Source organism: Aquila chrysaetos, chromosome Z (assembly GCF_900496995.4).
Source record: "Aquila chrysaetos chrysaetos chromosome Z, bAquChr1.4, whole genome shotgun sequence".
Lineage (NCBI taxonomy): Eukaryota > Metazoa > Chordata > Aves > Accipitriformes > Accipitridae > Aquila > Aquila chrysaetos.
Window position 1 is genome coordinate 24,763,613 of NC_044030.1, and position 24,964 is coordinate 24,788,576.

General features: G+C 42.9%; 1 protein-coding gene across 3 annotated transcripts in view; it reads right to left on the reverse strand.

Annotated features, from left to right (window-relative positions):
• The window catches only part of MAN2A1 (mannosidase alpha class 2A member 1), a 127,754-nt gene extending 103,096 nt beyond the window's left edge, over positions 1–24,658 (reverse strand). Inside the window, exons 1-2 of one of the 3 annotated variants that reach the window (XR_005931556.1) lie at positions 23,942–24,658; positions 11,077–11,337 (exon numbers count right to left, since the gene is read on the reverse strand). Coding sequence is in view for 1 of the 3 variants with exons in the window: in XM_030004495.2 (XP_029860355.1) it covers positions 11,077–11,337; positions 23,942–24,076 (396 nt within the window). In the remaining 2 variants the exon portion in view is untranslated. Of the gene's footprint in view, positions 1–11,076; positions 11,338–23,379; positions 23,547–23,941 lie in introns of those variants that run through there. The other 2 variants (XM_030004495.2, XM_030004497.2) reach the window with 2 other exon arrangements.
• Positions 24,659–24,964: the final 306 nt, after the last annotated feature.

The window sequence follows — 24,964 nt, forward strand, 5'->3', positions numbered from 1 at the left end:
GATAGCTTCAAAGAGAGTCTTCTAACATGAGTTTAGACCAAAGTTACCATATCCAACTTTTCCTCTTTTTTTTTTTTTTTTTTTAATATTCTGGTCTGCTTTTAGGAAAAAAGGCAAACTTCATGAACATGAAACCATCATCTGGATAAGCCTTTTCCTGGCCCTATAGTTCAAAAAACTTAAACCAAACTTCAGTTTAGTTCTAACCCCATATTAGAATACAGTTGTACACCTGGCAAACTCTTCAACAAACACTTCATTTCCACAAAAATAGCCTACAGGAGTCATTTACCACATGAATACCACAAGAGTTAAAACTTTCTTGTGGTAAGCTGGTTTCTGTCCTGCTAGGAAACTTTTAAAAAATAAAGACATCTGAAACAAACATCTGACTAAAGAAGTTAAGGCCTTGTGATGGGCTGACCTTGGCCAGCTGCCAAACTCCCACCCAGCTGCTCTCTCCCTCCTCAACAGGACAGGGGGAGAAATAAGATTAAAAACTCATGGGTCAACATAAAGACAGGGAGATCACTTACCAATTATCATCACAGACAAAACAGACCCAACTTGGGGAACATTAAATTAATTTATTGCCAATTAAAATAGAGTTGGATAGTGAAAATCAAAGACAAAACTAAAACACCTGCTCCCCAACCCTCTTCTAGCCCAGTTCAGCTTCACTCCTTAGTTCCCAAGTCCTCTGTGGTACAGGGGTATCAGAGCTGCAGTCAGTCCATAATGGTTCCTCTCCGTCACTCCCTCCTCACACTTTTTGCCTGCTCCAGCATGGGGTCCCTTCCACAAGCTACAGTCTTTCATGAACTGCTCCAGCATAGGATCTTCTCCACAGGCTACAGTTCTTTGGGAACAGCTCCAGTGTGGATCCCCTACGGGCCACAGATCCTTCTGAAAATATCTACCTGCTCCAGCATGGGGTCCTCCATGGGCTACAGTGAAATACTTGTTCCACAGTGGTCTCCCCCACCTGCTCCAGTGGCTCCTTCCACCTGTTCCACTGGAACCTTCTCCCCTTCCTTCTTCAATGACACTGGTGTTCACAGGGTTGTTTCTCCACTTTTTTTTCCTTATACAGTGTTTTCCCCCTTCTTAAAACACAGTCTCCCAGAGATGCCACCACCCTTGCTGTTGGAAGGCTTGGCTGTATCCTGCGGTGGTTCTGTTTTGGAGCTGGCTGGAACAGCTGTGTCTGGCATGGGGCAGCACTGGCCTCTCCTCACAGACACCACCCCTGGAGCCCCCTGCTACCAACACCTGGGCACCTGTACCCAGTACATTCCACCCTCACCTCTGTGAAACACATATTTAAGAATAGTCGATAAAATATACACTCATCATACACTCTTCACAAACTTCACTTACATCTACAAAAAAAAATTCCCACACCAAAATCAAAATTATATAACAACACTGAAAAAGTGGAAATTTTACACACATGATAAAAGTCCACCCCTTGTCCCTTCACTTCATTACAACAACAAAAGAATCCCCACAGTTATTTCACTCTGGCAATGTCCAGTCCAAGTTTGGCCATTACTACTCCCAATTACTGTCCTTATCTCTCATTCCTTGAGCCCCAGGTTGGGTGCCAAAAAGGACTGCTGTGGGTTGACCTTGGCTGGGTTGGCCAGCCAGCCCAGGTCAACCCACCATAGGCCTGTAGCTTAAGATACAAAGAACAGTAAGTAACATTAGATAGGAATACAAGCCACTCTAATGGCTTGTAATAAAGCAGAGCCTCAGCTGGGCCTACGATGTCCATAAACTAGATACCTACGGCCTGTATGAGATGATCTCATGTCACTGCTCCACCAGGATTGCTTCCACCTTTGGACAATATTGCTTAATAGAAAATACAGATGCAATACTTGCAGATACATGCATTCTGTATGACAGCTTGAAGAGAACAAAGAACAGTTATATTGAAATTAGCCTACTACCATATTTTCTTGCTATTCTAAAATTTTGAGGATCTGTAATTTTTCTGTGAAATGCAACCTTCTGAAGAAAATTAAGTGCATACTCCATAAATTTGCCAGTTACCAATGAGTGACCTTAAGACTGAAACTCTTTTGACATTTCAACCATGAAAACATATTTGTTTAAAAAGCAACAATTCATTGAATTATCCACATTCCTATGAATTTTTCTCATAGATGGAGCCTGAATTTCACAAGCAACTTTCTGCAGTCTGCAAGATACCAATTTTTACAGTCCACAGCATACGTAATTTTTTCCCTAACAACTGTTACCTTAAAGTTATCCGAAACCATACTCCCATCATTATGAGCTCAAGAGCTGGAAACTGCAATTCAGGACATAGATCTTGGATTCTTAATCAACACTTGTCTGAAATAACTGTCTCAATGACCCATCATCTAGAGAGGTTTGATGCCTGCCAGGGACCCAGAGCCAGGATGTTGTAGAGGAACTGTTGAAGCTTGTCCAACCCGTGGACTACTACCTCTTGATGTTCTTCCCTGTGGGTACCAATGGTACTGCCAGGGGCAACCTGGGCTGCATCAAAAGTGACTACAGAGATCTGAGGGTAGTAGTCAAGGTCATGGAGGCCCAGGTGGCGTCCTGTTCAATCACGCCAATGAGGGGTAGGGGTGTGAGAAAAGGACACCGATAGTACAGGTCAATAATTAGCCTCAGAGCTGGTGCTGGCAACAGGTTTTGGGGTTCTATGACCATGGAACCCTGTCTGCAGACACCTGTCTGCTTAGGAGAGATTAGATCCAACTCACTAAGTGGGGCAAAGGTATCTTTGCCAGGAACATGGCTGACCAGTTAAGGAGAGCTTTTAACTAGGAATTTAGAAAGGCAAAAGCTCAGCTAGAACTCAATCTGGCCACTACTGTAAGAGACAACAAAAAAATGTTTTTACAAATATATTAACAACACAAAGAGAGCCAAGGAGAATATCTATCCTTTATTGGATACAGAGGAGAACATTGCCACCAGAGATGAGGAAAAGGCTGAGGTACTTAATGCCTTCTTTGCCTCAGTCTTTAATAGGGAGACCAGTTATCCTCAGGGTACTCTGCCCCTGAGCTGGAAGGCAAGGACAGAGAGCAGAATATACCCACCTTAATAGAGGAGGAGATAGTTAGCGACCTACTACGCCATCTGGACACTCACGAGTCTGTGGGACCAGATGGGATCCATTCAAGAGTACTGAGGGAGCTGGCAGAGGAGCTTGCGAAGCCACTCTCCATCATTTATCAGCAGTCCTGGTCAACAGCAGAGGTCCCAGATGACTGCAGGCTTGCCAATGTGACACCCATTTCCAAGAAGGGTCAGAGGGAGGATCTGGGGAACTACAGGCCTGGCAGCTTGACCTCAGTACCAGAGAATACTATGGAAGAGTTCATCTTGAGGGCACTCACACTTCATGTGCAGGACAACCAGGGGATCAGGCCCAGCCAGCATGGGTTCATGAAAGGCAGGTCCTGCTTGATCAACCTGATCTCCTTCTATGACCAGGTGACCGCCTAGTGGATGAGGGAAAGGCTATGGATGTTGTCTACCTGGACTTCAGCAAGGCCTTTGACACTGTCTCTCGTGGCATACTCCCTGAGAAGCTGGCGTCTCATGGCTTAGACAGGTGTACTCTTTGCTGGGTGAAAAACTGGCTGGATGGCCGAGCCCAGAGGGTTGTGGTGAATGGGGTGAAATCCAGTTGGCGGCGGGTCACAAGTGGTGTTCCCCAGGGCTCGGTGTTGGGCCCTGTTCTGTTTAATATCTTTATCAATGATTTGGATGAGGGGATTGAGTGCACCCTCAGTAGGTTTGCAGATGACACCAAGTTGGGAGGGAGGGAGGGTTATCTGCCTGAGGGTAGGAAGGCTCTACAGAGGGATCTGGACAAGTTGGATCAACGGGCCGAGGCCAATTGCATGAAGTTCAACAAGGCCAAGTGCCGCGTCCTGCACTTGGGTCACAACAACCCCATGCAGCGCTACAGGCTTGGGGAAGAGTGGCTGGAAAGCTGCCTGGTGGAAAAAGACCTGGGGGGTGCTAGTCAACAGCTGGCTGAATATGAGCCAGCAGTGTGCCCAGCTGGCCAAGAAGGCCAACAGCATCCTGGCCTGTATCAGAAATAGTGTGGCCAGCAGGAACAGGGAGTTGAGTGTTCCCCTGTACTCAGCACTGGTGAGGCTGCACCTCGAGTGCTGTGTTCAGTTTTGGGCCCCTCACTACAGGAAGGACATTGAGGTGCTGGAGCATGTCCAGAGAAGGGCAACGAAGCTGGTGAAGGGCCTGGAGCACAAGTCTTATGAGGAGCAGCTGAGGGAGCTGGGGCTGTTTAGCCTGAAGAAAAGGAGGCTGAGGGGAGACCTTATCGCTCTCTACAACTACCTGAAAGGAGGTTGTAGTGAGGTGGGTGCTGGTCTCTTCTGTCAGGTGGCTGGAGATGGGACAAGAGGAAATGGCCTCAAGTTATGGCAGGGGAGGTGTAGGTTGGATATTAGGAAAAATTTCCTTACTGAAAGGGTTGTCAGACATTGGAACAGGCTGCCCAGGGAAGTGGTTGAGTCACCATCCCTGGAGGTATTCAAAAAGCATGTAGACAAGGCACGTCAGGACATGGTTTAGTGGTCATGGTTGATGGTTGGACTCGATGATCTTAAAGGTCTTTTCCAACCTAAACGATTCTATGATTCTAAAGAGGGAGGGAGAGAGTTACCAGCAGCCCCGTGAAGAAGCGATGGAGAGGAGTGATGTGACATGAAAGGATTAAAAAAAGAAAATAACAATTTAAAAAAAAAAAAAAAACACACAGAGAAACAGGGCTTAAGCAGGGTTACCTCCAGTGTTCGCATGTAAGCAAGGAAGTGCCTACAAGGCACAATTACAGAGAAATCCCCAAAACCCTTTCTGAGAAATCAGCATGCCAGGGTGCCTCTCTGAAGTACCCTAATGCACACACCATGGAGAATAAACATGATGAGTTAGAGATCTGCATGCAGTTGCAAGCCTGCGATCTTGTCAGGATCATGGAGACATGGTGGGATGAGTAATGACTGGAAAGTTGCAATGGAGGGATACAAGATCTTGAGGAAAGACAGGCCAGGAAGACAAGGAGGGAGAGCTGGCCTTTACATGAGGGAGAAGCTGGTGTGCACAGAGCTCTGCCTGCGGATGGATGAAAAGCCAACTGAGAGCTTATGGGCAAGGACTAAAAAGCAGACCAGTATGGGTGACATTGTAATGGATGTCTGCTGTAGGCTGCCTGACCAGGAATAACAAGTGGATGAGGCCCTCTACAGACAGAGAGGAGTGGCCTCACACTTGCAGGACCTGGTCCTCATGGGGAACTTCAATCACCCTTATGTGCTGGAGGGACAACACAGCGGGACACAAGCAAACCAGGAGGTACCCGGAACGAATCAATGACAAATTCCTAACCCAAGTGATAGAGAAGCTAGTGAGGAGAGGTGCTCTGCTGGACCTCTTACTTGCCAACAATGAGGGGCTTGTTGGGGCTGTGGATGTCAAAGACAGCCTTGGCTGCAGTGACCATGAGATGGTGGAATTCAGGACCCTGAGAGGAGGGCAAAAAGCAAGATCACATTACTGGATTTCAGGAGAACACAGACTTTGGCCATTTTGCTTGGCGGAGTCCCACAGGATAAGACCCTGGAGGGAAAAGGAGCCCAAGAAGGCTGGTTAATATTCAAGGATCACCTCATCCAAGCTCAAGAGAAGTGCATCCCAGCAAGTAGGAAGACAGACAAAAATGCCAGGAGGCCTGCACCAATGAACAAAGAGCGCCTGGCAAAACTCAAACACAAAAAGGAAGCATACAAAGGATGGAAGCAAGGGAAGGTAATGTGGGAGGAATACATGCCCAAGCATGCAGGAATGAGGTTAAAAAAGCCAAAGCTCAAACAGAATTGAATCTGGCCAGGAATGTCAAAGGCAACAAGAAGGGCTTCTGTAAGTACATAGGTGCAAAAGGAAGACCAGGGCATGCTGCTGAATGAGACACAGGGCCTGGTGACATAGGACATGGAAAAGGCTGAGGTACTGAATATCTTCTTCACCTGAGTCTTTACTAGCAAGACCAGCCTTCATGAATCCCAGGTCCCAGAGACCAGGAGAAAAGTCTGGAGTAAGGAGGATGTGCCCTTGGTGGAAAAGGGCCAGGTCAGAGAATACTTAAACAAACTGGACATACATAAGTCCATGGCCTCTGGTGGGATGTACCCACAAGTACTGAGGAAGGTGGCTGACATCACTGCAAGGCCACTCTCAAGAACCTTTGAATGATCATGGTGATTAGAAGTGCCCAAGGACTGGAGGAAAGCAATATCATTCCTATCTTCAAGAACAGCAAGAAGGACCACCTGGGGAACTACAGGCTGGTCAGCCTCCCCTTGATCCCTGGGAAGGTGACACAGCAGCTAATCCTGGAAATCTTTTCCAGGCACATGAAGGACAAGAAAGTCAACAGGAGTAGTCAGCATGGATTCACCAAGTGCTAGTCATGCTTGACCAACTTGAGAAACTTCTATGATGAAATGACTGGCTTGGTAGATGAGGGGAGAGCAGTGGATATTGTCTACTTCAACTTCTGTAAGGCTTTCAGCACTGCCTCCTGTAACATCGTCATAGAGAAGCTGCTGATGTATGGGGCTGGATGAGCAGACAGTGAGATGGACCAAAAATCAGCTAACAGCCAGGCCCAGAAGGTGGTGATCAGTGGCATGAAGTCTAGCTAGAGTTCAGTAACTAGCAGCGTACTCAGGGGTCACACCTGGGTCCAATCCTGTTTAACATCTTCATTAATCATTTGGACGATGGGGCAGAGTACACCCTCAGCAAATTTGTAGACAACACCAAACTGGGAGGAGTGGCTGATACACCACAGGGTCGTGCTACCATCCATAGGAATCTTGAAAGGCTGGAGAAATGGGCCAACAGGAACCTCATGCAGTTCAACAAGGGGAAGTGCAAAGTCCTGCACCTGGGGAGGAACAACCCTAGGCACCAGTACATGCTGGGGGCCGCCCAGCTGGAAACCAGCTTGGCAGAAAATGACCTGGACATCCTGGTGGACACCAGACTGAACGTGAGATAGCAATGTGCCTTTGCAGCAGAGAAGGCCAATGGCATCCTGGGCTGCATTAAGGAGGCATGTTGCCAGCAGGTCAAGGGACATGATTCTTCCCCTCTGCTCAGCACTGGTGAGGCCACACCTGGAGTACTGTGTCCATTTCCAAGCACCCCAGTACAAGAAAGACATGGACGCACTAGAGAGAGTCCAGTGAAGGGCCACTAAGATGATGAAGGGACTGGAGCAGCTCTCCTATGAGGAACAGCCGAAAGAGCTGGAACTCTTTACCCTAGAGAAGGCTTGGGAGGATCTTATTAATGTGTACAAATACCTGAAGGAGGAGTGCAGAGAAGGAGGAGCCAGGTTCTTTGCAGTGGTGCCCAGTCACAAGACAAGAGGCAATGGGCACAAACTAAAACACAGGAAGTTCTTCCTGAACATCAGGAAACACTTTTTCCCTGTGAGGGCGACTGAGCACTTGCACTTGCAGATTGCCCAGAGAGGTTGTACAATCTCCATCCTTAGAGATACTCAAAAGCCATCTGGACATGGTCCTGGGCAACTGGCTGTAGCTGACCCTGCTGGAACAGGGCGTTGGACCAGATGACCTTCAGAGGACCCTCCCAACCTCAACCACTTGGTCATTCTACTATCCACATGTTAATCAGAAGCAGTTAAAAAAAGCCAGGAAAAAAATTACGACTCAAAAACTTCCACTGGAATAAACTGAAGCCAGATCAGGCTGAAATCACTGCACTTATGCCAAGATATCCAGAAGACAGATGTTAAGTCATTTTTACCTTTCATATAACACCATCCTCAGTAAGAATTGTGCCAAGGACTAATTACAAATTACATCATCTCTTGAACAGGTTACATGACTACAAGTGAAGAACAAGTTCCAAGTACGTAGTCAGTAAGAAGCAAAAAAGGTTAAAGACAGGTATTTCCTGGACATATTTTCATTTCATTTCTAAGTACAGAATTCTGATATAGTAAGCAAGGACTTTGTAAAAACAGTATACAAATAGAAATTCAAAAAGGATGCTGACTGTCTTCATCATGGCTGCTTCAGAAGACAGTCATGTAGTTATAAGCTTTTCAGTTCAAACATTTGAAAACTTACCAGTTGTCTTTTTTTCCTATATGGGCTTATTCTTTCTCTATGCTGAGGAACTCAAACTGCTAAAGTTATGCAAGTCTTAGGCAAATATCACAACATTTAGCCCAGTGAACAGTAAACTACTGCACAGAAGAAATAAAAGTATAGCTCATGCCTCTTCAAGCCACCTTTTTAAAGAGTGATTGATGCCTCATTTTTAAAAGGAGCAACATTACTAAGAACAATGTTAGATGCTTCAGTAGTTGAAAGGGACAAGAGAGGAGACACTTCACCATATTAGTTAAAAGAACTCCCAGCTCAGCAGGATGGCTATTGAGAATTCTGTCTTTGAGCACAAATTCCAGATACTTCTTGAACTACTGACCTAAAAAAGCATCAGGTCATAACCATATTTAATCCAGAGTTCTTAATTTTGTTGGTTTTATTACCTAGCTCCATTTTTAACTTTTGAAAAAAGTACGCATTAGTCTCCTACTTAATTTGAATTACATCAATTCTCAATTCAGTGTTATTTTCAGTGGCCATTTCTATCACAAGCTCCTACCTACTTACAAACACCATAAGTAATAAAGTATATAATTTTTTGATTTACAATTCCTCCACGAAAAAAATCCTTTAGCTATCCTACCCAAGAATCTTTTGGGTCTCACGTTATTGGTAACTTGGTTTGTCCAATTTATGCAAAGAAAGTACGTCTGTGAGTAGTAAGTCCTGGTAATATTTCTCACTGAAATATCACAAAGGTTTTTAATCCATATTTGAACACATTCTTATAATGGTTTCTCCATTATTGGAGTCTATAATGAACTCCCGTAATTTATTCAGTGAAGCCTCTTTTGCCTTCATTCTCTAAAGTGATTTTTATCCAAACGCTATGTCTCACCTATATTAGCTCTTACTTCTTTCTAGTCTCTTTTTTTTTCTCATACATCCAGTTAAAAGACAAACATGGAAAAAGTAAGGTCCAAATCTGTGGATTTAAGTTAACATTTATGAACAGCAGGTAATTAACACTAACAAGCTGGTACAGAAATTAAAATATAGTTAAAAAAAACAATGCTCCAAATAATCTACTCAGAATTTCTCAGTCTTTATAAAAAAATCTAGAAGAAAATAAATTAACTGAACTTGCAGAATACATCAAGCTTGGCAAAGTATTAAATAGTAAAACTGTATTCAAATACGGTAAATTAGATCAGCTCATTAATGTGGTGTTACAGGAATTCTGCTAAAGTCAAGGTCTTAGATTCCACAACTGAAATGCGGGTCAGACTCACAGGATGAGAAACTGTATACAGAAGCAGTATTAAAGTGACTTAATGATGATGGTGGATAACCTGCTGAGTACAAGGTACTAATGCAGTGACACAATGAACATTAAAGCCCTCCCTCCCTGTGCAAGGCAAGGAAAGAAAGTGTGACTCAGGGAACAGTATTAAGAATATTCCCTGCTATATTTGTTACTTAAGTAAATGCATATAACCTTAGAAGTAAAGAAAATTATCAAAAAACAGTTTAGCTACTACAGTCTACCATTAGGTAGGTAGGTACATTAGCTGATAGTAGGTACATGTTCTGGCGTTCTGCAAATGTGAAGCAAAACATGAGAACAGTTTAAGCAAACATGTTTTACTTTCCATTCATAACAGGTTAACACATCCAAGAATTTAAGCCAACCCCTTTTACCTTAAAATTCACAATTCACATTTACTAGAACTTATTTGTACGAGGAATAACCTGTTAACAATCCAGTAACTTGGAAACATGTAATCATAGGTCCACATGCCTTACTGTCCTGCACAGAAGTCTTAATGTATATTAGAAATATGAACAATCAGATATTGCCTTTAAAAAAACCCTACTTTCTCTGTAAAAGACATATTAAGGTGGTGCCTATCCCTGAAGAGCTTAAAGGCATTATGAGTGATACATCAGAGGTTACAATTGTTCTAATATGTGTACTTATTCATCTTAAATCCACTGTCTTTCCCCTGCAATAGAAATTGTCATTCTAGCAGTGAAAGTAAGCTGGACTTCAAAATTTAATCTTTGCTTTAGAGTACTATGAATATTTATAGTACTCCCACAAGACTCCCAAAAACAGTACAGATCACAAACTTCACACAGTATTCTCAGTGCTCCTGAAACACTCCATTAAAACTGAATATATAAGAGTCCATGAACTCACAAGCATCACCAGAAAGCAAAATAAATTCAACTTGAAGTGTCTGACTTTAAAAAACTTCAGCCTCCCCAGTTCAGGCCAACCAGTCAACATGGTATATGTTCCTTCTTTCTGATCAAAGTGCCTATACAAACCAGAGACACACAAGAATGCTGAAGTACAGAAATGGCATTCCAAAGGGAACGCAGTGCCTGAGATTTTTTTAAATTACTAGTTCATGAACATTCTTTACCTCCCCATCAAGACCCATCTACACATATAACCCTAAAATGCAAAACCTCTTTAAATCAAGACTATCCACTATTTCCATTTTATTTGTCATCAATTTTAGAATTTGGGGAAACTGAAAGAGATTCAAATTCTTTCCAAAGAACTTCTGATAGTACTGGACAATAATCTGAGTATAATCACTGGGTTTTCTTCAGGGTTTTTTTTTAAGAACTTCTAAGCCTTCTGAAACGTTGGCTCTTCATAATCACTATTCAATTTCTAGACAGTTTAAAAAAGGTAATAAGGAACAGTTTCATAACATGTGTTAAAGACAACAGTCACTTTAACAATTCTGTTATGTCTTAGATTAGGATCTTAGTACCAAGTTTTTACCAGTGATTAGACATTTTCAGAATTAAAAGGTAATGACAGCTAGGACTCCAGCAGAATTAGAGAAAAAGACATACTGCTTACCTGTACACCTGAACCATGAGTTCCACTTTTTGAAGCAAACAAACAATCCTCAGAATCAACTGCAAGCAAAACTGAAGCAGAAGGAAAGAGCTCAGAGACAGATCCTTGACTGAAGTTTATAGCCTCTGGATTTTTTTGACCATCCTTTACTGATTCACTCAGATTGATCACAGAATCTCGTATGTTTGAAATAATCTCATTATTTTCTGCCAACAGGCGTTCTAAGTGATCTATTTTTTCTTGCAGTATTGAAAGCTGGCCCTGTAGGAAAAAAAAAAAAAAGTTTAATTATTTCCCAGACCAATTCTTGACAGAATTTAAAACAAAAAACAAAACAAAACAAAAAAAGAAAATCAATTTCACAATAGTTTATGGTCACACAAAAAAAATCAAATAAATCCTTTTTCTCTATTTTCTGTAAAGACAAACTAATAAGAAATTGAACCAACATACAAAATCTTCTCCTTTCAGAATAAGGGAAAAGAGCAAAAGTTACATTTTCCACTATGAATTTGAATTTGCAGCACAAGATTTAATCAGTGATACAAAGATATTCTTAAAAGGTCACACTGTTTCAAGTACCAATTATCCCAACTTTAACTTTTTTGATCCCTTTCATAGATTTTGTCTTTCACAGGTTTTTCATAGATCTTTTCATTTATCATCCTATCAGAACATCAAGGAGAAAGCCATGTTTTAGAAGGCACTCACATCATGATGGGATTAACAGGATGTATACATTTTAGGTTTTTCCTGTACATGTAAAATAGTATCTCAATAAATACTAAGTTTCTTATTTTCAGTGAAACTTAGAGATAAATGAACAAAAGCACTTAATGGGTGTACAAGAACCCTTAACATCCTGATTATAGCAATAATCTGTATAATTGGACCATGACAAACATCAAAATAATCCTGTAAAAGACAGCTCAAACTGATAGCACTTTCAGTCAGAAGGTCATATTCAGTGGCCAAACAACAGGATTCTGTAGATAGTTCTAGTGTGCACCGCAAGAGGAAGGATATAGAATATCAGTGTGAATTGAAAGAAGTCAATCTATTTCCCAAAGCAACACGGAAGGAGAGACAGATACCACAAACCAATTTCATAGCCTCTAATCACTGTATTGTTGGAATACAGGAAGAAGCATAGCAGAACAATATACCTGGAAATGCTACTGCCCTCTCATATACTAGCCACTCCTTCCAAATGATTTGAGGTATGCTTTTTCTCAGGAACGAATGTGCTAGCTTTTACAGAATCACAAAAGGCCAGATTATTTGACATGTTTTTAGGGATATTTCATCTTAACAGTAATTTCTTTCTTTTCTCAGACTGACTTCAACCTAACAATAAGAGAAGATAAAGAACAAAAAGCTAGTCACTTCCTAGTATTAAAGTTGTGGTCAGACCCCAAAAAATACAATGTATGATTAAGGTTTTTTTCAAAAAGCTGTCATTACAACAAAACCCTCTGCAGATTCAGGCATGTACATTTCACCCATTACATTCAACACAAATAACATTGATCCAGTAGACAGCTACTCTGTGACCTATGATTTTAATGACAGGCACAACTTTTTCCTAGCACCAATGCCTTATTTTCTAAGTAATACAGAGTAATATTAGAAACAACATCTGTACATGACATTTTTCTCCCATTTGACAGTAATTCACTTGAGGTCTTTGCATTTTCCTTTTAAGGGACAAATTGCTTTCCTCAAATGCCAAGTTAATTCCAACTTCTGTAGCTAAACTGTAGTTCTCAAAGGATTAAGCCTGCTTTCTAAACTGTGATGAGCACTTTCTTTTAAATCCTGTTCACTTTGAGAAGTCTGCAGGAATAAAAAACCCACCCCTTATCAAGAGATATTAATCAGCCTTTTGGGTTCTATTAAATCATCATTCCTGTAATTCTATCTTTATGGAAGTTCTTTGTAATTCTGCAGAATATACATTTTAGGGGTTTTTTTAACCTGTTGGTAAGTTTTCCCCCCTCATTTTTTGGGCTGTGTAAAGTGCTGGCCCACTGCTTTGTTGTTTTTTTTTCTTAGATTGATACATCCTGAAAAGAGTAACAGGTTTTAAAATGCAACACAGGCAGTTATTGCTTCCCAAAAGACAAAAATATATTTTGACATCAGATCCAGATAAGCTAATTGAGATGTAGGGCCAACATCCTAGAATCTCAAAAGCTTAAAGACAAATACTAAAAACTTATAAAATAGATGAACTGAAAACAACAGGAAATCAATATGCAGATGATGGGATACTGCAAAGAAAAAAAAAAACCACTGTAGTCCCTTGCCCCCTGGTGGCACAGAAGAAACAACCAGACTGAAATCTTTCAAATGCTACATTAAAGATAGCGTGTACATATTTCTGTGTAAAACTAGTAATTTCCCTTTCAACGTCTGTGACATTTTAAAAGAAAAAAAAAGGTTTCTACTTAGAAAACTAATAGCTTATTATCCAGTCTAAAAATAAGATATATATAAAATAATACTGATTGGGGCTTTACAGGCTGCCCAACATAGGCTCTGGTATTTAGATTCCTAAGAAGCTGAAGTATAGCTGCCATCTATACAGATTATTATGTCCTTCACTGCACATGACTATAGTTCACCGAAGTTACCAAGTATGTAAGCAGCTAAAATGCTGTTTACACCTGTCCCACCACTACACAGGCTGCCTCTACAACTGTAAAACCAGACAATGCTTAAACTTTGGATTCTCATTCACATATGTTCTAGAAATATTTTACTTCCTACTACAAGGAAAGAGTTTCATATTGCTTAGCAATAGCCTGTCAACTACCTGGTCATAGATTACACCACCCATCTGCCTTATGTCATTTAGCCAACTATAGTCCCTCCACCACTGGCCAATAACAGACACAGAAAAAAACCCCCAACATTAAAAAACCTACCAAATATGTGTTTAGACTAATCCTTCTGCTGGCATATACTGCCAAATTCCAGCAGTCAGATATAAACTTCCAATTTGGAGGTAATTTCATATCTCTAAGATGGACCTTTCATTTAACTTGTGATACTTTAAACTTTCAAATATCTACAATAATAAACAATAAAATGGTAGAATTGTTATGTGACAAAACACTTTTCTTTGTAAACTAAGTTCCCTGCTTCCTGTGACATGAGAAACAGTACTTTGTTCCCTGACGATGTTCAAACAACAATTATATATGTTGCTATGTAATTCCAGCAATAATTCATTTTTAAGCTGAAGGGTTCAAGCCTGCCTAGGACTCTGAAGAACAGTGACTTCGTGAAGCCTGTTGAAGTATGTTACTTGAACTTTGGAGGTACATATTCTCTTATTTGGAGAAAGATATCCTTGAAAAGACCTCCCATTGTGGAACTTAACAGAGGACATTAATAAAGACAACCCTGCTTTCTTTTCTGAACACTATGAGATGCATCACGCTTGTCTTCTAAAGCATTTAAACATGCCATGTAGCAACTCAACTTGAATGCAAAACATGAAGAAAAAAGCTACAGTTAAGAACATCTAACTTTGATACTGCATGAGGTCATAGTTACAACTGACAGGCAACCAAATCTTTTGAGATTTTAAAAATATTTTCAATTTCTGTTGTGAAATGCATCAGCCATGAGTGTTAACTTTAAGAAAGAACAGTGTCACAAACTAGAAGTGGATCTCAGTTTTATGCAGTATGAAAATAGTTAATGTCAGGAATCCATTCTCAAGTCGAAAATTTCACATGGATCTACATTATGCAAAAGCTAGGTCATTTTCATTGCACATTCACCTTTTCTCCTCACTTATTTTAAATAGACAGGAGTAGACAATGCCTAGAACATAGTATTCAATAGTTAATTTTTTTTAAAATATGAGCTAAACATGGAAAATATTGCAACTCTTCAAGACAATAAAATTAACACATGAAAATAAATGAAATTCAGTTTCAACATTTTTAGAGGAAGGCAACCAACTTACACTGCCGAACTTCAAATGTCAACGCCAAACAGTACAAAACAGTGAAGCACTTTAAAACTGTTTCATCTTATTGATTGCTAGTAACAGATGTTGATTTACTAGTAAAACAGATTAGAAGCATGTTATAGGGGGCACTAAATAGGTCTAATTAAAAAATTAAACACACAGGTCCTTTCCATTACTAAAGAAGTACTCTTAAGAGTATTTTGTTTTAAAATAAGTTTGAAAATTTTTCCACACATTTGGGGGTGGGGATTTTTTGTTTTGTTTTGTTTTCATCTGAGCAGAGATGCACCAATTTTACCTTAACCAATTCTGCCTGAAATTTTGTAATCTATATGGCTTTGTAGATACTGGATAGAAAAATCTGGCTAGCTGCACAATTGATAAACGTCAGCAGACCTCCCCCTGACTTTACAGCATCAAGTCTTCTCAGAAAAGAAGCAATCCTGACTTTGAGCCCTTGGAGGTAGGCTGTCTGAATAAGTATGTCTTACTCCAAGTGAACATCATTAAAGTATGCTCTGTTAATCTACATACTTGTTTTAACGTAAGGAATAGCAATGTAAAGTTATGTGAATCACCTGGCCTATACAACCAGTTAACAAGTTTATAATAACTTCAGTGTAAACTTCTTTTTTTCATTTCTCTCTGCCTTTATATATTGATAAGATTGTGCAAATAAAGATTTTATTAGAAAGCGAGAAAGGCATCCCTGCTGTTATTCCACAGCAAAGCTACTATTTCTACAAGAAGTGCAAACAAAGTACCAACAAATCCAACTGTACCAAAAGTAGGTACAGCTGCATGGTAGAATAATGGCATCACATAAGCAGCTCATCTGTTCACCATCCCCATGCTTACATAGGGTTGGACTTAACCAACAAAATATTCCCATGTCCTGCTAGCTGCACTAAGCAACGTGCCACTACCATCACATGAACCAGCTACATAACAGTTCCTTATGCTTCAGTCAGTCTGAACCTTTCAGCAGTTTTCATGCCCCAAATACTCCAAACCAGTCTGCTTTCCCACTGCCCTCTGCTTGTCCTTCTCTGTTTGCTTCTGACACCAGTCTGATCGGTAGCAAGGACTCTCTCTAGAAAGGAGCATACTACAATCCAGCACAAGGAGGGATGTTCAGTAACACAATGAAAGATCAAGCTACTTTATTCTGGGGAAGTGGAGAATGGACAGTTTCTCCCATCTAAGCATTGTACCTTGCAGAAAGGATATTAGTTGCAACTGTCATTTCCTCAGTGAATGTTCACTCCTTCTCTAAATGCAGTTGCTTACAACAGGCCACTAAGAACCATTTCATCAGGAAAAAGCCAGCTAGCTCAAATAATTGAAGTGGGAGTATGACAGCCCATAGATGAGGAAATCTCATGGAAACAGGCAGGCAGAAGAGAAATCCACATGAGACACTTCTGAGGTTACGTCAGCTAGAACATGATTATTTGCACCCAGACTCAGCCAGCAACCACCAAGTGCTTGGTTCAAAACCAGCCAGAGCCCATTCTCCTTCTCACCCACATGAACAAGCAGGAGACAACAAAGTGTCTTGCATAAGAGACTCTGGTGTACCAATGAGTTGTGGTGAAGAAAGAGTACCGCAACGAAGAGTGTTCTCCAGGGGATGTGGAATTCAAGTCAAGATCATTGCCTATACAGATTTACTGCAGTAAGCAGTGAGGAAACTGGACTCAAAGTCTCATTTTCTGGCTGCACTAAATAGCAGTCATCTTAATTTTCTGCACTAGTCTTGTCAATAACTATTTCCAGGTATATCTTCACAAATCATGCACTAACTTCACTAACTTGACATAAATGTCTGATCAGATTCCAGCATACTAAGATGGTAAGACCAGAAAGCATTCTCCGTTCACTGTTAGAGCACTGTAGAGTTAACAGAACATACTAAATGTAGAATTAAATCGACACCTCCTGTACAGAAAAAGCAAGCAGGTAAAAGTTAAAAATGCAACCTGATGTAGCATCAAAGCTTAATATGCGAACACACTGTTTCAGCATATATTCATATTGCAAGGTAGGACACAGAACAAAAAAAAACAAAACCCAAATATACAATGCATTGGTCAAAAGGACAAGTCAACATTTAAAGCCTTTATTAATCTGGGCACAAGGCTTATGTGCATCTGTGATGATGAAAATTACGTAAGTAACCTTGTTAATAATTTCCTACCTTTAAAGTACCATTCAAAACAAGCTCACTTTACAAAGACAATGGAATTCTTCTGAATTAACTGAACTACAAAAGTCTGTTCTCTCAAAAAATTAGAAAGTTCTATTCCAAAGATGCAGAAGCCTGACAAACAGATTCTAAGAAGCTATGGACTTCCACGTTCTCTTTTACCAGAGGCAGCAATAACAGGAGTGTTTAATGTGCTATTACCCTAGACTTAAGTTTCATGTAATTTATGGAGATAAAAATAAGGCATGCTGTTAGGGACTAATTTGACACCATCATCAGTGATCTGAAGGCAAGGAGAGAAAGGAAAGGGAGATGGAGGCAAATCTAGAAATATTCCCTGTTTAAAGTCAATTAATCTGAAAAATATTCACTACTACTCTGGCTGATATGTTTCAGGTTCATTTCCTTTTTGATTCCCCTCCCTGCCCTATACTGAATCTTTATTTAAATGGCTAGCAGTACAAAACTGAAACACAGCTTACATGGCATTGAGTAGAGGCATTTTAATAATGTTTGTTTTTATTTGAAAAAGTCAATATTTAAAATAACAAAACCATGTGTCAGACAAAGAAAAGGTCAAGTAAGAGCAAACTAGGAAACTTCCTCTCTCCATTTAGTTTATATAGTTTAAGTTAGGCATTGGCTCTAGGAAGCAGAAGGAAGTGCTTATTTATAGGCGGTGTTACTACTTTTCTGAAACATATATTTCGCTCAACATTTTGCACCAGATTTACAGACTGTAATTGAACAAGGCTATTAGCTGCTGCTTGGCTGCTGCTTAGCCAAAAGTTTACACAAAATGTGCAAGCAAAGACAAATACACCCTGTGAACATTAGGAAGTACAAAGAATTGTTACTGACTTGTAATTATGTTCACAAAGACAGCCCCTCCTCCTTTACAAAGTACTAGAAGCTCAGCAGAAGACATCCTAAATTTTCATTATCTCTAGACTCAAGATCATTCCCATGACACTCAAAGGCTTTTAAATTGTGAACTTACTAAGTGTTGTTAATAGGGTTTTGTTTGTTTTTTAAATAACTCAATACGTTTCAAATACAGGATGATGATGATTCTTCCTGTGGATTTCTTCACTCAACATTCAATCTTCTCTGAAGTGACACTCACAAGAACGCTACTAAAAGTCACTGTGCCCACAATTTTTCAGTGCTCAGAAGTCAGAAAATGACAACTTCAAAATTATGTACAATCTTAATTGCCACTATTCACATTTTAGACTAAAACAAACATTTCCTAAATACTTGATCATGCTGCTTCCAATACTTCTGCATACAGAAGTTCTGTTCCTTGTTACACAACATAGGTATGAAAGCTCCCAAATGAGCTTATAAAAATACGCCCATTACTAAGAACATGCAGCATCAAAACATGTGTATTTATAGTCCATGTAAACCACTGAAATCAGCCACTTGACTACAGCAAGGCACCTAGCAAAACTCTAGCTGGAAAAGGTGTTTATAGTGTGTCAGCAGCTATTTCAAAACAGGAAGTGTACAGACTCGGTGACACCGGAGGGAGCCAAGGTTTGCACTGCACGGGATTGGGGCATGAGCTGATACACTGCAGTTACAGTCAACTAATGGAGACTCAGGGCTGACTGAAGGTAGTGCTTCCTTACAGCAGGGGAAGTACTGCCTCAGCAGTACTCCAGAGTAAAGTTCACGAGGCGCCCTTGTTCAACACACGGATTCAGAGAACTGCTAGTGTTTCTGCCATGTATTTCGTCCTAATTTCCTATTACTGCTCCACCCTACCATGATTCATATTTTGGCCAGGTGGTATTACTATCAAATTATTGGCAAGCTCTGATGAAATAACACTCCATACTGCAACAATCACCGCTTGCGCCATTTGTGCAGAAGTATTTGGTTAGATGTAGATGCCCTGAAAGCACAAATCCAGTAAAGAAGCAGTACCACCAACAGCCAGGCCACTTAATGCTTTACTGGAAGGACACTGGAAACAAAAGAACAAGCCAGCTGCTTTTAGAGGAACTGTACTTGGTCACCTCTGTTCAATGCAATGCAACTAGTGAGCCCATAAAAGCAGTTAACACACATGAGAAGATCAGAGTAAGCTTCAAATAATGGTGGTCAAAGGCAGGGGAGGCAGTTGAAGGGAAGAAAACACGGGGGGGGGCGTGCGTAAAGAAAGAGATCTCACTCAAATAAAAATTGTTCAGAAAAGAGAAAACAGTAAGGATGGAAGTTGCTGTATGTTTGTGCTTTGCCTTTTAATAAAGTTGAAGGAAAAGACCAGAGATAAAAAGGAGCAATCGCTTGGTGCCATTCCAGTTAACAACCAGAATCATGGCAGACCCAAGTTTTAAAAATGTATTTCCAGAAACAACCTTGCACACAGTGGGGAGATATGTCCCATAAAAGCCAAAGCAAGCTATGTGAAAGTGGTTAGAAGAAAATGCTTACATCCAAAGCATCACCTATCAGGTCGTAACAGAGGATGCTGCCTTGTGTCACTGTGTTGCCTTGCTCAGGCATAAAATACACCAAAAATGAAATCTCACGTGAAGACTACAAAAAGGCTATATATTTCTGAAGCAAGATACACTTACAAACAAATCCTCCACTTCATTTTTTTTTTAATTGGATTTTTAATGCATGCTTAGGTGTGAATCTAGCAAAATTTAGAATAAAAAGAAATATTGCACAAGCTCCTGTAAATGAACAGCTTTTATGGATTTGTTCTAAGTCAAGGTAAAGTTAGTTGAGAAAACAAGCCATGTTAGGCTAATGATTTTTTTTTTTTTTTTCTATCTGGGTCCAAAATACAGAATAGATTAATACGGGCTTATCAGTATTTGGTATTCATCTGTACACAGTAACACAGGTTCTTCAAGATAAGCTGCTTATGGACTTATTCCACTTTAGACTTGATTTGAATGTAGCTTTCATTCAGTAGTTATCAATTTAGCCCACAAATCACTTGCACCTGACACTCACTGCACAAGAGATGGCACAGTACTAACCACCACTCTGAACCTCCCTCCACTGTACAGTCACACAAGATTTCTCAGGGAATTCTGTGCTATTACAGACAAAAACCAATATACTCAACCATTTTTCCACTATATTCCACTACAAGACTCTTACACAATGATCTGTACTGACAAATGGTACAATAATAATCTAAAAATGCACCTAAGGCTATTCCTCCACCTTGTGCTCCTCTCTGCGCCATGCTGTAATGTTGTTCCTACCCTGAGACAGGACACTAGGACACATCGTATCCCGAGACATGCCCTGGAACAGGAGGATCCTATGGCTAGGAACAAGCTCAGACAGAAAGACAGAGCTTGTGATACGGTCATTGTAAGAATAATATACACTTGACAACCACGCAGGATCCATAAAGATATATGCAAGAACTGCGGAGGAAAGGCCAGTAAGTCTTGATCTCCATGCATTATAGGTACCTAATCTTCCCAAAATTAACAGGGACTTCAGTTCTATGGCAACGTACAGATCTTCTGATACTATGATTTCAATGCACCACCAATGAGGACAAGGTTGTATTTAGCTCCAGTGCTGTTAGTTGCCACAATGCCACCTTACCATGGACAGGTGTGGATAACATGCGCTGTAAAACTGACTACCAATGCCAGCTTTTGCAAAACTCAACAACTAAAAAGACACAATGTCACAACTGCCTCCCAAGCCTGACCACAGTTGCCGTTTAGCACTGCAGTGAAAGGCATTTACAAGTATTTGGTTACAGAGTATGTAAAGGCGTTTACCTATGGATATTCACCCTCCTGGGAGATCTTGTCCAGAAATTATTTCTGCAAGACACTTCTGTCAGCATCCTTGAACAACTACCTGAACTCTCAAACCGGAAAGCAAGCTCCGAAAGGACAACTCTTGACTACGCTGGCAGAAAAGCAAGCCCGAAAGAAGACATGTTCGGAAGACTGAGTCTGACGCAAACTACCGCGAGACCACGCAAAGAGAAGGTGCCTTGTCTGGAAGAAAAAGTGGAAATTAAACTGGAGCAGCAATCCTAATCACTTATTTTACTACTGGTATTAGGTACCACGACACTTTAGGTGAATGCAGACCAACAGGCACTGCCAGCTGAAAAATTCCAACTCTAATCCTGGCAGAAATTAAATAAAAAGTCTAGATAGACAAACGCTCATAAGCTAAACAGGAGACTGCTTCCAGAGGTACCCAGTTCTCTCCTCTGAGCTTAGTGTAAGCCACATAGGTCAGCAGAAAGAAACTAATCAACATGCAACTTCCAGGACACATAAGGTGATTTGTGTTGTTACCAGAACTGCACAGAGGAACAGCAAAGCTGAAAAAATAGCACATCGTCAGAACAGAAAGAGGCATGAAGTGAATCAATCCAATAATTTGTGAAAAAGAGTATCAATTCCTTTTCCTAAGCAAAAAAAGTTCTGACCTTTGTCATCAGGAAAGAGAATGCCTTCTTAAATCTACAGACAGACAGACGATCTACTGCTGCCATAGCTTTTCACAAACAAAAACAGCTTGAAGTTTTTACATCTGTGGCTAGTTTCACTTACAGTACACTGAGTTCTGGCAACACTGCACTGACACAAACAACTTTTTGTCAGCTGAGGTAGGATTAAAGCTGTTCCTTTCAAATATTTTTGGTGGCTTTATTCCACTCTTCGTCTTTTGCATTTACTTTAAACTGATGTTATAGGGATCTGAAAGCATTTGCTATCTGTCAGAGGTTTTCCAGTTGTAACAACGTGAAAAATTTCTACCTTATGGGCAGCAAAAGGAAATGACAAAATCACATCAATTTCATCCGTAACTTCCTCAAAGGATAAAGCAGTAAGAAAAGAAAAGGTAACTGTTCACAGAAAGGAAGGACCAAAACAGTGACAGACAAAGGATTCTCCAGTGAGAGTCAGCAGCCTCAAAGAAATTTAGGTATGGAAAAGGCAAAAAGAGTAAACACTGACAGACTGTTCTAGAAGACTGAGGGGAGGGAGGAGGACGGAAGGAGAAGTGTTTGTCTCTAGCTGACTAGATCACGTAGAAGGAAGAGGTGTGACAACAGATTAAGGTACTAAACCCTTGGTCATAAGAGATAAGACCGCGTTACACTGGAGACCAGTGTTGCACTGTAGGACTCAGACAGGAATTTCCACTGCAAGACACTGACAATGGGAAACAAAACATGTCTAATAAATCTTCCCTGTTCACTCAAGTAATTCAAACAAAAATCTAACCTTAAAAAAAAAAAAAAGACCACCCATGTATGAGCTTTCCTGTTCTATACTTTACCTGGATTAAACTCAACTGGTGGTATAGACACATGAAGCGATTTCCTCATATATGATACTGACCATAGCAGCAGCTGCTACAAGGTCACACGTGGCATTACTCTCCTGCTAGACTTACATATTGAACAGATACAGCTGCTGTAGCCAGCCTTGTCTTGCTTTCTTCTCCTAAGCTTCTTTCCCCTTCTCTTAGCTCCTGCAAAACCTAGTGTCTGACCTCTGAACTGTAACTTGAAGGAATAAAGGCAGGACAGATTTGCACTCTTTCTCTACACATAAGGCAAGATTTTTATCTTCACTGTTAACAAAATGGGTTCAACTATTACTTTTGCATTAAATAAAAAATTAGTGATTCTATCAGAGAGATAATTGTTACTTTTTAAATAAGCCTTTTGAGTTCTTCTACTCACATGAAGCCTCACTAAAAAACACTGCTGTACTAAAAACACCTGCATTTATCTTATTTCCCAAAAAATAAGTACGGTACAAGCATAAACAAGCTGTGACATTACTTTCTATAGTTTTATTCTGGTCTATTACTATAAGAAAGCTGTTTATACACAGCAGTATTCTGCCATTCTGCACAGCATACCGTGTGCTCTCTGAAATACTTTTTTCCTGTCGTGGTTAAACATTCTTTACTAGAACACTACCACGATACACAGCCTGTAAATTCTCTCCCACACAGTCAACAAGGGAAAGTGAGGAACTGCTTCGTTTAACCATACGGTACAGCCAGGTACGGTTCCAAAGCAAGGCTTACCGAAAAGGAAAGCAGTAACATAAAGTCAGCATTTCTCTAAACCCACCTGTTGATGCCATGGCTGAGGTCTACCCTCGAGTTCTCAGCTTCCCCTGCCAGCTCCTACCCGTCCACAGCACTGGTTTCCACAGTGCAGAGCAAGCCCTGCGCTCCGCTTTCTGCTGCCTGCCCCGGTCCCGAGGAGGACGGAGGGAGAAGCCGCAGCGCAGCACCCAGCCCGTCCCGCCCGGGGCGAGCCTCCCCGCCAGCCGCCCCTCCGCACCGACCCCTTACCGGGCGGGTGGGCTGCGCCCGCCTCCCCGCTGCAGCCCCGCGACCCCGGCCGGGCCGAGCCGGCAGCAGCGCCACCCAGAGGCGGCACCGCTCGTCCCCCGCCCCAGCGGCCCGGCAGCGGCGGCACCTCGCCGCCGCCCCGGCCCCGGCCCCGGCCCGGAGCTTGGGGCGGGGGGGGGGGTGACCGAGCCGCGCCGCCACGCCTCGGCGCTCTGCCCCCCCCCCCCCCCGCGGAGAAAAGGGGAGGGGGCTCGCTGGCTGCACCGCCGCCCTCCCCTCAACCTCCGCCCCGGGCGCTCGCCCACCCGCCGCGCCCCGGCCGCCGCCCCTCTCACCTTGGGGAAGGTGCCCTCCCGCCGGGGGCTCTTCGGGTGGTCGAAGTGGCCACGGTCCAGCATCAGGTAGAGGGAGAAGATCACCACGCAGAAGACCGCGCTGCCGAACACCGTGAACTGCCGGCTCAGCTTCATCTCCGCGGCCGCCGGGCCGGCCCCGCCGCCGCCGCCGCGCTCCTCCCGCCGCGGCCGGCGCTCCCGGGCCCCACTCGCCGCCCCGCGCTCGGAGGGGAAAGTTCTCCCGCCGCGGCGGGCGGCGGGGACCCCAGGCGCCGCCGCCGCCGGCGCGGGGCAGCCCCAAGTCCTCTCCGGAGAAGTGCGAGAAGTTACCCCCCCCCCCCCCCGCCCGCTCGCTCGCTCGCTGCGCCGGGGCGGAGAGCCCTGCCGAGACCCTGCCGCCGCAGCGGCGAGAGGCGAGCCGAGAGTTTCAGGGAGCGGATCGGTTTCCCGGGCAGGCTAGCGCCCAGCGGGGAAGTGGTGGAGGTGGCGGCGGCAGCGCTGCGGGGCCGACCGAGCGCCGCTGCTCCCCCGCCCCTGCCTGCCTGCCTGCCTGCCTTCCTTCCTTCCTTCCTTCCTCCTCCGGCCGCCTCGCTAGCCGCTCCGCTCCTCCTCGTTGCCGGCAAGCGGCGCCGGAGTCTAGCACCTCCTCCCCCGCCCGGCGGCCAGAGCGCTGCCGCCGCCGAAGCACCGCGGGCCGCCGCGCACACACTCCGCGCCGAAAGAGGCCCCCGCCCGCCAGCGCCAGCGCCGGCCCCGGCCCCGCCGCCGCCGCCGGAGCGCCGCGCTCCGCCCCCGCGCAGCCGGGCGGGTGGGCGGTGCCACGCGCGTGTCACGGGCGCGGCACCGCCCCCACCGGCCCGCGCCGTCCCAGCGCCGCGGCGGGGGCGCGCGCGGGGGCCGTTGGGGAGGCCGCCGCCCTCCGGCGGTTGGCGGCGGGGCGAGCCAGGCTGCCGCCCCTTCCTCTCACCCGCGGGGCCGCCGTGAGGAGGAGCCCCCCCCCCAATCCCCCCGCTTCGGCGCGGC